The sequence below is a fragment of the Olea europaea genome, chromosome 14 (assembly GCF_002742605.1).
Source record: "Olea europaea var. sylvestris chromosome 14, O_europaea_v1, whole genome shotgun sequence".
Taxonomy (NCBI): domain Eukaryota; kingdom Viridiplantae; phylum Streptophyta; class Magnoliopsida; order Lamiales; family Oleaceae; genus Olea; species Olea europaea.
Genome location: NC_036250.1, coordinates 2,730,423 through 2,744,545, shown reverse-complemented (window position 1 = coordinate 2,744,545; position 14,123 = coordinate 2,730,423). Strand labels below are relative to the sequence as shown.

The following is a 14,123-nucleotide window of genomic DNA, read 5'->3' as shown; positions in this document are numbered from 1 at the left end:
AACCCGAAACGTGACGTGCGTTAATGATAGATGCTGACAGATGTCAAATCTAGCACCAAGGCTAACTATGAGTTATTTCAAAAAATGCAACAAAATCAAATGCTTATGTAAAACATAATGCAATGTGTCCAAAATATTTTATGTGGCTCTCATTCCAAAATCATTAGGCTCTTCCAACTAACAAGAAACAATTGCTACCTGTAGGAAAAATCGTGAAAAAATATATGAGTTGATAGTTCAGTGAGTGGAGAAGTTCGAAAATAATTATACTTTTTCAATTTTACATTTTTATCGACAATCGAGTTCATATCATTTAATAATTCACAAGATAATGTCATGTAATTATAACCAAAAGTGAAATATTCACATAAGGTCGTAAAATATCATCTCAAAATCATGATATGAACATCAGCTGATATTTATGTGAGAGGGAAATTGGAATGGTCTCCTATAGGCCCCATTGTGTGAGGAAAAGACGAATTTGATCTCCCGCAGGGCACGATGTGTAGAGGGAGACGTATTTGGTCTCCCGCAAAGCCTGATGTATGAGGTGGGGATTGTTGAGATTGTCTCACATCAATTGTGGATGAGGTTGGTATTTAGTTTATAAGTGTGAGAGAAAGTCTCATCTCTTGAACTAACTTTTGGGGGTAAAAAAGATCCAATACCACCTAGTACTGGTATTAGAGCCCGATTTATCAACAAGTCTCCGGCTCAATAATCACAGAGAGATGTTGACAGATAATAATTGAAGTGAATTCTCCAAATGTTGAAGAGGCATGGGGATTGTTTTGTTAGCACGTAGGGCATGTAGTCGGGCATAAAATATTAGACCTTTTAGCCGAGGCAATTGCAAAAGAATGTGGTGGCTTTGCTTTAGCTGTCACTATCGTTGAAGCATCTATGAAGGGAAAATCAATGGTTACACTTCATAAGAAAGCCTTTAAGCACCTTGCGAAGGTTATCCCTCTTATAAAAGGGATTGAATATAAGGTATTTTCATACCTTAAAATGGAGTTACGATTCATTGCATGATAAGCATATCAAATGTTATTTTCTGTTTGCTATTTGTATCCAGAGGCCTCGACAAATGGTGTATGTGCACTTGATCGATATTGGTTTTCTAAAGCACTACAACAAAAATTGCTTTTCGCAACGGTTAAAAAACGTTGCCATAGACCTTTCATAGCGTTCAGGCGTATGTTGCAAGCTTTGATGTTGGCATATAGTGGAAGGTTTTTGCAATGTTCAATGCTTGTTTTCATAAAGTTTTTCACAACGTTCATTGAATGTTGTCTTTATGTTTTCTGCAATGATCATGAGTGTTACATTAAGGTTTTTCGCAATGTTGAATGTATGTTGTTTTAATGTTTTTTGTAACGTTGAATGCATGTTGGCTTAAGGTTTTTCGCAACGTTCAATGCATGCTATCTTAAGGTTTTTCACAATGTTTAATGAATTTCTTTTGATCCACACAAAAAAAATAATCTTTGTTCTTGAAAAATTTAAGATTAGATAATTAATATGAATAATTTTTCACCACTCCCACTTATATTATACAACCGATTATATGTAGAAACTGTCATGTATTGGATTCAACCTATATACAACTTGCAGTCATCAGCAAGTTCATTTTAAATTCAATGAAGTGATCTTGCAATTTGTGTATTAAATAGAATATAAATTTTGTCATTGTTTGAAGTTGGTTGCCACAAAAAGAGTTTTATCAAAAAATTTCTTTCCTCTTACCAAACATTTTCCAAAAATTTTCGGAGAAGCTGTGATGAGTTAAAATATAGAATCAAATAATTATGTGGGTAACAATAATGATAACTTGGCAAGAAAATATAAGATGAAAAGTTAACTAACAAAAAGATTAAATTATCAAAATATGGATGAAGTAAAGCCTTAAATCTTAGTTTTTACCCTAATATCCAATTTCAATTCTCATTGATACTTGCCAAGTAAAATGATTTACAGCATAAAGAATAAAATTATAAAGATACACTCATTAGCCATACAGGACCTTGAGAAACTGGAAGCAAGCAGCAATCGTCCTTTCGTGTTGTCGAAGTCCAATCGTGACAACCGGTGAAGTAGCTAGCGGCACAGTAGATCCCGTTCCCATCCCTACTCCTCAGGTCAAAAGCTTGAAGCAGCAGCCACTAGCCAGCAAGGTTGTAGGGGTGATGGTAGCTGCAAAGGGTTGACCTTGTGAGAAATGATACGACTCTCAATGAGGGGAATGGTATGGGTTGCAATGGGTTAATCTCTTGATTGGCTAACAGGTATTGAGCCTTAAAAATTGGCCGAGCTGGGCTGGAAAATCAGGTTAAACTAAAAACAAACACACACAAGAAAAAAGGGCCTTTGGGCCCAAAATGTTTAATCGCGACATGCAATGTATGTTGCTAAAAGCTTAATGGAAACGTTCAAAGAACATTGCTAAAATATCTAATGACAACACATACTGCACGTTGCTAAAACAAAGTAACGGCAATACATACTGCACGTTGCTAAAACTTTAATAGCAATGCGCATTGCATGTTGCAATAAGAAATTCAACAATAACGGACTTTGAACGTTGCAAATGGGTATATTAGCAACATTCTCCTTACAAAAACGTTGTTAAAACTCAATTTAGCCATCCAATAGCAACGTACACTTGCTGAATGTTGAAATAGACCCCTTTTAGCAATGTGCAATTGGTCAATGTTGCATTTTTCATGTTGCAAAAGTCATTTTTTTTTCTTATAGCAAAGGTTTACTTGATTAGATGGAGCACTAAAGACATTGATACGAAACCCCAATCGTCTTCTAGTAAAGAGTTCATCCAATAACTTACACAATAGTAAGACAACGTAATCGGTGGAGATAGTTGAACCAAAGAATGAGAAAATGGACATATTTGTGTTCTTTTAGTAGTTCGGACAGATTTGGGAGTCTAGCATCTTATCGATTTTTGACACGCTATTGTTATGTTTTATTGGTAAATGGAATTGCTACTTTTGATTTCGAATGTTAATTTGTTGATGTCTACTCCCTGCATTCATTAGATTTGTGTTGCTTTTATGGAACATCATTAGTAATTATTAATTCTTTCATAGTGCAGTTTCATAATGTCAAGTTTCTAGATTTCATTATGTGTGTCTTAAATGTATGTCATTTCACAAGTGAATTATCCAAATGGTCATTGAACTTTCCAAAAAGTTTCATGGGATCACTGAATTTTAAAAATACCCAATTCATCATTGAACTTCACAAGAGATTTTCACGGGGTCATTGAAGTTTTAAAATCATCCAATTCATCACTGAACTTTGCAAAAGGTTTCCACGGGATCACTGAACTTTGCAAAATGTTTCCCAGGGATCATTAAATTTAGTGACCCTTGGAAACTTTTTACAAAGTTCAGCGATGAATATGGTGATTTTGAAAGTTCAGTGATCTTGTGGAAATTTTTTACAAAGTTTAATGACAAATTGATGGTTTTTAAAGTTCAGTGATTTCATGGAAGCCTTTTACAAAGTTCAGTAACCATTTTGGTAATTCACTTGTCATTTTACACTATACAATGTACTGTTTTTATCATAAATATCATAGAGAAGTTGGATATTCTGTGCGTCCCAAAATATTAAATAATATCTTATGTTAATCTCAATACTGGTGTGCAAGTTCATCAATATGTTTCTCGTTACCAATTCTATGACAAAGTCTCTCAACATTTGAAAACACTTTTGTGTAAACACTGATTATGGAATTTGTTAACAAATAAGCACAAGTGTTTTGCACAATGTCATTCTGGAAATTAAGCAAGAAAAAAATTGTCTAGCACAACCTATTCGAGCAAGGAATAAAACCGGGTCAATCGAAGCACGCAAGCAAAGTGAAAAAATAAAGAAGAAGAAGAAGAAGAAGAAGAACGACTTTTCTACACATATTGAACTTAACACGAAACACCTTTCAATGTTACTTTGATATTCCGATTTCAACATTTCATTTTTAGCAATTAAAAATCAATTTAAACGATTTTTTGTTGAAATGTTACTTCCATGTAGTTAAGTGTCCGAACAATTGAGTAAAAGTATAATTGTGTTTTTCAATCAAATTATTCTTTTGTGAATCACATGATGATATTAATGAATTATAAACTTGGACAGGAATTCAATTTCCTTTCTTGATATTAGTCACAATTAAACGCACGTTATTCTGAAATGTTTTATATGTGCTATAAAAACAATATTTGAAGATGTGAGAATATAAAAAATAATTAACTCAATTTGTTTATGTGAAATGAACTTTTGAGTCAAATAAAATAAAAATTATTTTGTGAAAATAATTTAAATAGTTGATGAAAACAATGAGAATAATCCTTCAATTTATCCTTTTGATATGAACCGAACATTCACGATACTCTCATTTTTTCATATTTGCTTAATATGCATTGAATATATCAATTGAAATTATTTATTATAGATATGCATTATATCTCCCAAATTTTCTTCTCTGTATCTTAACATTTATTGAATAAACTAATTAGAAGAAAACTCTAAAAATATTCATCTTTGGTTCCAAACCTTTTTTAATGAATTTAATTTACCATCTAATCGAGTGGAATGAATCCATTAAATGTATATTGATCATAATTAAATAATTCATGATAATATTGTTCAAATGATTAAATAAATCAAATACATATTGAAAGATGAAAAGGTAATGAATCTGTCAAATATGATTAAATAAATTAAATACATATTGAAAAATAAAAAAGAAAGGTAATGAATGTGTCAAATATACATTCATCATAAGCTGACAAAATAATTAAAGATGGATATTATTGAAATAATTAAATACATATTGTAAAATGAATAATAAAATATTATTGAAATAATTGAATTATAGAAAGGATATAATTGTCCCAAAAAAATGATCATCACATCAACGAGAAGTAAGGCAATGAATGTGTCAAATGTATATTCATCAAAGGCAATTAATAGACAAAATAATTAATAATGAGTATTATTGAAATAATTAAATACATATTAAAAAACGAAAAAGAAAAGTATTATTAAAATATTGAATTATAGTAATGATTAAATCGTGAAAAAAAAAGAAAAAAAAAGTTGTTTCTCACTTGATGTGATATTTTGTATATTATAAATATAGATAATTATGAATTTAAGGTTTAGTTTTTATCCGAACATTGACGGTAAAAGAGCAGTGCTATACGTATAGGAAAAGCAGTGCAAGATTTTTTACATATAATAATTGACAATTTTTGATAGGACAAAGCCCAAAAAAAAAAAAAAAAAGGAAAAAAAAAAGTGACCCTACAGGTGCTGACCTATAGCGATATGGCACCAAGAATCATGTTACACGTGCAATTTAGTTCGACAATATTGAATGACAATTCTTACTTGACAATATCGCATTCATTTATTTTAAATCAATGACTTAAATTTTGACAACACCAATATTTGTCAACTATTACTGCAAGTTTGATTTTACAAATACAATAATTGATAGCATCAATTCCCCCCGTATTACAAGGGGAATTGCTCTAAGCTCTAAAAAATAATCATGTCTACTAGTTTTGGTCAATAATCACTTTTTCCTATTCTATTAGATACTCCGCGTGGAAAATAAAGCACAAAACTTTGATTATACGTGTCATATTATATTAATTCATCGTTGTAATCATTAACGTAGACTAGACATGTATGTTAATGCCTCATTGCACGACTTTTCAAGATATTGTCGTTATTTGTTTTGTTACGTGACATATTTAAGCCCCCGTTTGACCCCATTACTTGAAAATGAAAATAAGAGAATAATATTTTTAAAAAAAATAAGTGGTTAAAAAAGAAAAAAATATTTTCGATTTATGTGTAATATTATTTTATGAAAAATTTTATAGTTGAAAATAGAAAAAAAAAAAAAATGTAATGTAATTAAATTTAATGGGGATCAAACGGGGGCTAAATTTATAACTAACAATAAATAATAAATGAGTAGTTAGTACAAAACATTCTTACATTGCAATGTTATTGTGCAAAATATTCCTACATTTCATTTTTAGCATTTTCATCTTTCATTACGAAAAATGTATTTTTCACCAATTTTAACTTAAAATGACCAATATATTTTCCTATTTAAATAAAACAAAAAAAGAAAGAAGAATAAAGAATAAATTGCAATCTTACATCTAATTTTTTCAAAACATTACAAATAACCCCACAAAAAGTAACTTCACCTTCATGGACTTAGCCACCAACCTCTATCTCACCAACCATTTTCCAACCATCGCTTAAAACACCGGACCTCACACCACAAATAGCTGTCATCAACCCCCAAACACTTTCCCATAAACAAATTGAACAAACAACAAATTTACATGGCCAAAATCAACAAAAACGTAGCTTATCGTGCGCAACACACTGTCCTTTCCGTCAATTTTAGCGTCGACGTTGGTTTCCATAGTTGTAGATCACCCATTCCTGCTTCGCCATATCATGTTGCACCTATAATAACAATGGACTTCAATCACTGTCATTCTAATATACCCTAGAATTTCTGACCAGTTATTGTCTAATAAAAAATTGAAAGCTGTTGCATAGATTTTGATTTTGTGCATTTGTTGATGTTGTAAAACAATGAAAAGAGGCATCCAAATGAGTATAGTCGATTGTTGTGTTGGGAATGACATGGGTCTAGTCGAAATAGGTGGTGCCGTCAGTGTTTATATTCACAAGTTTGGTGTTTTGACTTTTAATTTCGATCAAATATGTTGGCATAAAGGTTGGATATTGGGTGGTATGTGTAGAGGGGAGTGAGGGCTTTCTGGTGATATGGGGTCTAGCGGTTTGGTGGTGGTTGGTTGGAGGCTTTTGGCTTCTAAAGTGGCAGTCCCATTCGGTGATGGAGGAGGTGGAGGGAGAAGAAAAGAGAGAAAGAGTGTTTTTTTTTTAATAATTTATTTTTGACTCATTTGCACTTTCTAAAAAATTTAGGAGTAAGATTGCAATTTGTTCTTTATTTTTTTTTTTGTTTTTTTCCTATTTAAATAGGAGGGTATATTCATTATTTTATATTAAAAATTGGTGAAAATGATATTTTCAACAACGAAATGTGAAAATGACAAAAAATAAAAGATAAGAATATTTTGCAGAATAACTTTGAAAGCTAAGGAGTTTGTTCTATTTTACACAACAATAAATTATACCTAACAAACAATAAACAATAAATTATGACTTATTTTACTAAATTAAATCGATTAGATTCACGTAATAATTAAGCTAAATTCTAGGTAATTTAAAGCCTAAAGCCGACTTACCATTTGTAGTTGGACAATTCTAATTTTTTTACCGACTATATTACTAACCAATTTATAGTAAGAATAATGTTGGTTGAACAAGTTTAATGGCAGCCAATTTTTTGACAGAGTAACTCGGCAGTTTTTGTTTAACCCTTTTTAACTGTCAGTGAATTATTGACAAGTGTATTTGTCTAGAAAAATCTGTCATTGAGTCTGATTCTGTAGCTTTAAACCTTCAAAGATTCCAACTATTACACTAAGGGCCTGTTTGATTTGACAGATTTTTTATGGAGCCACCTTTTGGCATGTTTGATGGCAATAATTTTCCAACTGGTGGGAATTGGTTTTCCATGCCCCCCTTTTAATTTTTTTTTTGGGCAATTGGAACAAATTCTATTATCGATTGTAACAAATTATGTCACTTTAATTGATATTTTTATGAAAAATAAAGCCAAACGAGCATCAAAAGATAGAAAATTTGAACATTTTCCACTTGAAAAATTATATCAATCAAACACATTTAATTGACAATTCTCAGGAAAACAAGTTTTAGACAATTCAATTTCTTAAAATTCGTTTTCTTTTCACAAAAATTTCATTCTTATAATCAAATGGACACTAATTACTCTCTATTTCATAGTCAAACTTTTAATTTTTTTAACTTACCCTCGTTTGGCCTATATTATTATTTTTTTTTTGGAAAATGGGTAATTGAAAAAGAAGGAAAATTTTTCGATTTATGTGTAATATTATTTTATGAAAGATTTACTGTTAAAATAGAAGGGAGAAAAATATAATTTAATTTAATGATTGCCGGACGGAAAATTATTATACTAGGTATTTACATTTGGGATAGACTTGGTGTACATTATGGACACCATAATGGTGTCTATAATGCACTCATGACGCCACCCTAATGTAGGGACGCGCCCGGTACAATAGGGGGCGCCACACCAAGAATTTTCCTTTACATTTAGCACAAGAGACTTTAGGAACGTGTGAAAGGCTTCAAGCACTACTGGTGGAAAACGCATCAAGACATAAAACAAAAAATTTGACGGATAGAACTCGTGAATTCGACCACGCAATTATCGTAATAATAGAGAGCCAGTTCCACTTGTCATTATGGATTTCTCTTGTTCTCTATCCAACTCATTAATTGGACACCTAACACAGGGACAAAAGTCCAGCATTGAAATTTCTATCTTCTTTTTGAGTGTTTCTGCCTGTCCTGCGGACTTACCATTTTTTATTTTTTTCTGACTTAACATGTTCATAAACCTTCCTTCTACACTAATCCAATCGGTGCTTTTTTTCCCCCTAAATGTAATCCTGCTTTATACGTTTAATGTTGAACAGACTCGGTCAAATCAACACGGTTAAATAATTAAGACAGTAGAAGCTTCCTAATGAACTTAGACTTTTGATTTTATCGCTTAGAAAAAAGTAGCTTTTAAATTATATAGTAGAAGTTTGGTGGGGATTAAAATTAAATTTTTTAGTAGATTGCGATAGAAATTTTTGAAATGTATGGTTAAAAAATTGTGAGACCCATGAAAGATATGGTTAATATTAATTGTTTGATTTTTACTCGAATTTTAATCAAAACCAAACATGGGCGTAAATTTTGTTAAAAAAATAAAAATACAAACTTAAAGAATAAGTCTCTACTTTATTTTAAGCTTAATCTAACGTCAAAATAATAAATTAAGCAAATTTCTAGAAAACAGAAACATTTTCTATTTTTAATTAACAAATTATTGAAAATGAAAAGAAAGAAGCCCCACGGCTCGCACTAGTTGTTTGTTTCTATATATATATAAAAACGTGCCAACAGCGACCATTTTTTTCATTTTTCTTTTTCTGAGACATGGGATATGGAATCGCTAAATGCTAGTTACCGTCCAGAATGTAACTATGACAGTCGGTACCAATGAGAGTCTCCCAACTGCAGTTTTATTTGGCCTTTTCAAAAAAAATAATAATTCACAACTCTCATCGACGCATTCTATAAGATTCCATATATGCTTATAACATTAAAAAAAACTTTATCAAAGGTACCCTATCAGAATTAATTATCATCCATTATTGTGTAATTTGTTTATTTAATATTATTGTCCAGAAAGAATCAACACTAATTGCTATATATATTCATATCCCTCACTTTCAGTCACATTATTAAAGTAAGAATATCGTAATTTAGAGCCAAATAAAACCTCTACCAGTTGTCATAACTCAAAGCCTTTGAAAATGAATTTCCAAGTTGAAAAATCAAAGAACATAAAGATATTGCTTGAATTCCTTATTTGGTACACAAATTTGGAATTTATTGGTTAGAGACGTGCTACACTAACTAATCGTCTTCATGTTTAGCGTGGTCAAAACCAGCTCTCATATATATAGTTATATATATGTTGTATGCATATCCTAAAGACAGATAAAAAGCTTGGGAGGGTTCACATGCTCATATCTTTGTTTCAAGAAGTGAGTGAAATATGAAGGTTTCTCTTTTACATTTAATAGGTTTTCTTCTTTTAGGAGGGGTGCTGCCTATTCAAGCTGCTCTCATCCGTCGCCATAGGTTTGTGGTAAGCTTAATTTTTGCCATGAAGATTACGAAATAAGTTACAAGTTCATGTGCATTGATATTTATTATTTTTTAAGGCATATCTTGTGGGATTCATAATTGGTGTCACTGTTGTGGTCATTATTAATAAGGACCAGCCATTATCAATAGGAATAATGATTTTTGCTTTCTTTTTTTCTTTTTTTTTTGTTTTTGTTTTTTCCAAAGATATTTTGAAGTAATTAATTTCATTTTTGCTTGATACTTGAACTCCACCTCTTGTTAAATCTCCCTTCAACAAAAGCTACCATCTCTTTTACTTGAAGCAACAAGAGCAAGGAGAAATTTCGACTACATTCTCACATAAATCCTTTGATGCTCAAGTCAGAGAATAAAATCCTCTTAGCTATACCAATTTACTTGTAGCTTTGTCCAATTTTCTTGAAAACAATAAATTCTAGCAGTTAATAGTCACCATAAACTCTGAAGGACTCCTTGGGTTTTGCAGTTGACAGATACTCCATACACAAGGCTTTGCACCAACAAGAGCATTTTAGTGGTAAATGGACAATTTCCAGGTCCAACTTTATATGCCAATGAAGGAGATACATTAGTTGTTGATGTGCAAAACCGAGCAAGAGAAAATGTAACCATTCACTGGTAGGAATCTCATATGTTCACTCGTGCCTCGACCGGTGCACGTTTAGCACACAATATTGGATAATACTTAATTGTAAGATTTTTGCTTGTTAACTGAAATCAATTTTGTAGGCATGGAGTCAAGCAACCTCGATATCCATGGTCAGATGGTCCAGAGTATATTACTCAATGTCCCATACAACCCGGGTCAAATTTTAGCCAGAAGATTTTGCTTTCGGACGAGATAGGAACTTTGTGGTGGCACGCCCATAGCGATTGGTCACGCGCCACTGTGCACGGCGCAATTGTTATTTATCCCAGGAAGAAAAATAATTATCCTTTTCCTAAGCCTGATAAAGAAGTGCCCATCATACTAGGTACTGTAAATTAACATGTTATTTGATTGCTAAAAAAAAAAAGAAAAAAAGAAATAATTGACAAGGAAATTGAATGTTTGGAGCTGGTGGTGTGATACAGGAGAATGGTGGAATAGTGATATACAGGCAGTTCTGACCGAGTTTCTTGGTAATGGAGGGGATCCAAATGTTTCTGATGCTTTCCTCATAAATGGACAACCTGGAGATCTCTATCCATGCTCAAGATCAGGTTGGTTTCTCTAAAAAAAAGAAATAATTGACAAGGAAATTGAATGTTTGGAGCTGGTGGTGTGATACAGGAGAATGGTGGAATAGTGATATACAGGCAGTTCTGACCGAGTTTCTTGGTAATGGAGGGGATCCAAATGTTTCTGATGCTTTCCTCATAAATGGACAACCTGGAGATCTCTATCCATGCTCAAGATCAGGTTGGTTTCTCTAGTGTTTTTAATTAAATGTTAAATTGTTTGAAAAGAAAGCCTTATTAGTATTGAGTAAATCTGGAAATAATAATAGATAAATAAGTAACTTAAAAGTATGGTTAATCACAATCAAATATATAAGCATGTTCAGCTTTAAGCTTAAAAGAAAGTAGAAGTTGTTTTAAATAATTTTTTTTCTTAATATCTTTGAATAACTTATATTTTTTCATAGATTCTAACATAAAAAAAGTTACCTAATTTGACAGTTACCCTTCCTTTATTATTAAAATAAGTAATTTATGAATTTCCAAATTTTATAAATAAAAAATTGTTTATTGTAAAACTAACGTGTTTAATTTTGAGCAATCTTTTCAAGCTTAGCCAAACATATCCCAATAATTCTTATCTTTTTACTTTTCTTGAACAAATATCTTTTACAGCAAGAACAAGTCATCAGCTTTACCGTAGATTAAATGATAATAGAATTATACAGATGCACATGGTGCAAATTTAAGTCCACAAAAGTACAAAACGTTATTCATGCTAGGTAATGAATTGTAATATATTTGGAGTCATGAAAGGTCATGATTAAGTCCAAGTGGAAGAATACTATATGTTCAATTTATTTAAGAATATTGAGTTCATTAAATTGGACTTAATATAGTTTTCTATTTATATTAGTGTTCTAAAATCATATTAGGCCCCGTTTTGGAATTAAAATAAAAATTTTTGTAGATTTTGATAAAAGTTAATAAAATATGTGATTGAAAAGTTGTGGACTCCATAAAATATATGATTAAAATTAATTGTTGACTTTAACTTAGATTAAAATCTAAATTTTAATATCTACTAAATAGGGGCTAGATAGCATTATTATAATTGTGAAGTTTCAAAATGATTTCCCTGCAACCTCGATGTAAATAGTGTTATTGTATAACTTTCTTTTCTTTATTTTTTAGAAGAGATTTCCTCTATTGTTTTTTTTTTCTTTTCCCTTTTTGATTTCCTCCATTAGTTGCGTTGCTTGGAAATGAAGGATATTCTAATGATATAGTATTAAACTTTGAACTAATATATAACTGTAATCGTTTTGTGAATGCAGATACTTTTAGGCTGACAGTGGAATATGGGAAAACTTACTTGATTCGAATGGTTAATGCCGTCATGAACAACATTATGTTCTTTTCTATTGCAAACCACAGTGTCACCATCGTTGGATCAGATGCTAGCTACACAAAGCAAATTAGTAGTGATTATATTGCCATCTCTCCAGGACAAACCATTGATTTCTTGTTGAAAGCTAACCAAACACCTAGTCACTACTACATGGCTGCCCACGTTTATGCTAGTGCTGGAAACTACGACAACACAACCACAACAGCTATTATTGAGTACAGAGGGAATTATACCCCTCCATCCTCGCCATTGCTTCCAAGTCTTCCCATCTTCAATGATACAAGTGCTTCAGTTAATTTCACAAGAAGACTCAGAAGTTTAGGAAATAAAGATTATCCAGTCGACGTTCCTAAAAATGTAACAAATGCATATTTGTTTACACTTTCCATCAATTTAACCCCATGTCCTAATAATTCATGTGAAGGGCCATTCAACGAGCGCTTTCGAGCAAGTGTGAATAATATAACCTTCGTGCAGCCTACTATTGCAATTCTTCAGGCTTACTATCGGCGCATCAGAAATGTCTTTGGTGTTAACTTTCCTAGTGATCCACCATTCGTTTTCAATTTTACTGCAGACATTGTCCCTAGAGCCCTATGGAGGCCTCAAAATGGCACAAGAGTAAGAGTTCTTGAATATAATTCTACCGTGGAGATTGTTTTCCAGGGAACAAACACAGTTGCAGGAATAGACCATCCTATGCACTTACACGGACAGAGCTTTTATGTAGTTGGATGGGGTTTTGGAAACTTTGATAACAACACTGATCCAGCGAATTATAATCTTGTCGACCCTCCACTAATGAACACTATTGCAGTTCCTGTAAACGGTTGGACAACAGTCAGATTCCAAGCAAGTAATCCTGGTATGTGACATTTTCTCCTCGAATTCTTTGTATACTCGATATATCTTTTTCCTATCTTTTGATCATCATTTTCGAGAGCTTATCTTAAAACTCTCATTCAATATGTAGGAGTTTGGTTGATGCATTGCCATTTAGAGCGCCATATAAGTTGGGGAATGGAGATGGTATTCATTACCAAAAATGGCAAGGGAAAAGATGCTAGAATGTTGCCTCCACCTCCAGATATGCCCCCATGTTGATGCTGTGGCACATTGCAACTTTCCTATTCTATCGATGATATATATACATCAAGTTTAGCCGATGTGGCTGTACTATATGTTGAAGATGTAAAACATCGTATGAAGAGATTACTTGTAATTTGCTTCGAATTGTATACGACTTGTAAGGATGAATTATTAGTTTAATTATTACCTTTAGAAAAATAAATTTGTGTCGCTCAAAATTTTGAGAAATTTATTTCGGTGAATTTAATGTGTGGACTTTTTTCAAGCCTGTGAATAAATGTTAAGATCCAAAATTAGGACTTTTTGGATTTCTAAATCCTGGCATGTTAATTTTAATAAGAATTTGGCATTCTAGAATATTCCATAATAACATATGGGCAGTTAACAAAGACAAGAAAAGCTAATGCTAAAGGCACCCATTAATTTTTCAGCACCCGTTAATTTAAGAAAGGAAGTTGTTCCTTTCTTGAAATGAGCTAAAGAATAGAAGAAAGCCAAGAATGGAATAAGAAAACTGGTTGCATAAAAATGTTTACAAAGT

General features: G+C 31.9%; 1 protein-coding gene across 1 annotated transcript; it reads left to right on the top strand.

Moving 5' to 3' along the window:
* Window positions 1–9,578: 9,578 nt before the first annotated feature.
* On the top strand, window positions 9,579–13,847 carry LOC111408785 (laccase-15-like). Its single transcript, XM_023038553.1, has 6 exons — window positions 9,579–9,901; window positions 10,388–10,539; window positions 10,651–10,895; window positions 10,996–11,124; window positions 12,420–13,358; window positions 13,467–13,847. Exons 1-6 carry the CDS (start codon window positions 9,809–9,811, stop codon window positions 13,595–13,597), a joined length of 1,689 nt encoding a protein of 562 aa, XP_022894321.1. The 5' UTR covers window positions 9,579–9,808; the 3' UTR covers window positions 13,598–13,847.
* The last annotated feature ends 276 nt before the right edge of the window (window positions 13,848–14,123 follow it).

Excerpts from the sequence above, each read along its gene's own strand:
- LOC111408785 (XM_023038553.1), top strand. The coding sequence starts at position 9,809 with ATGAAGGTTTCTCTTTTACATTTAATAGGTTTTCTTCTTTTAGGAGGG. Across the intron at positions 9,902-10,387 it reads TCCGTCGCCATAGGTTTGTG|TTGACAGATACTCCATACAC; the intron begins GTAAGCTTAATT and ends TGGGTTTTGCAG. Across the intron at positions 10,540-10,650 it reads GAAAATGTAACCATTCACTG|GCATGGAGTCAAGCAACCTC; the intron begins GTAGGAATCTCA and ends TCAATTTTGTAG.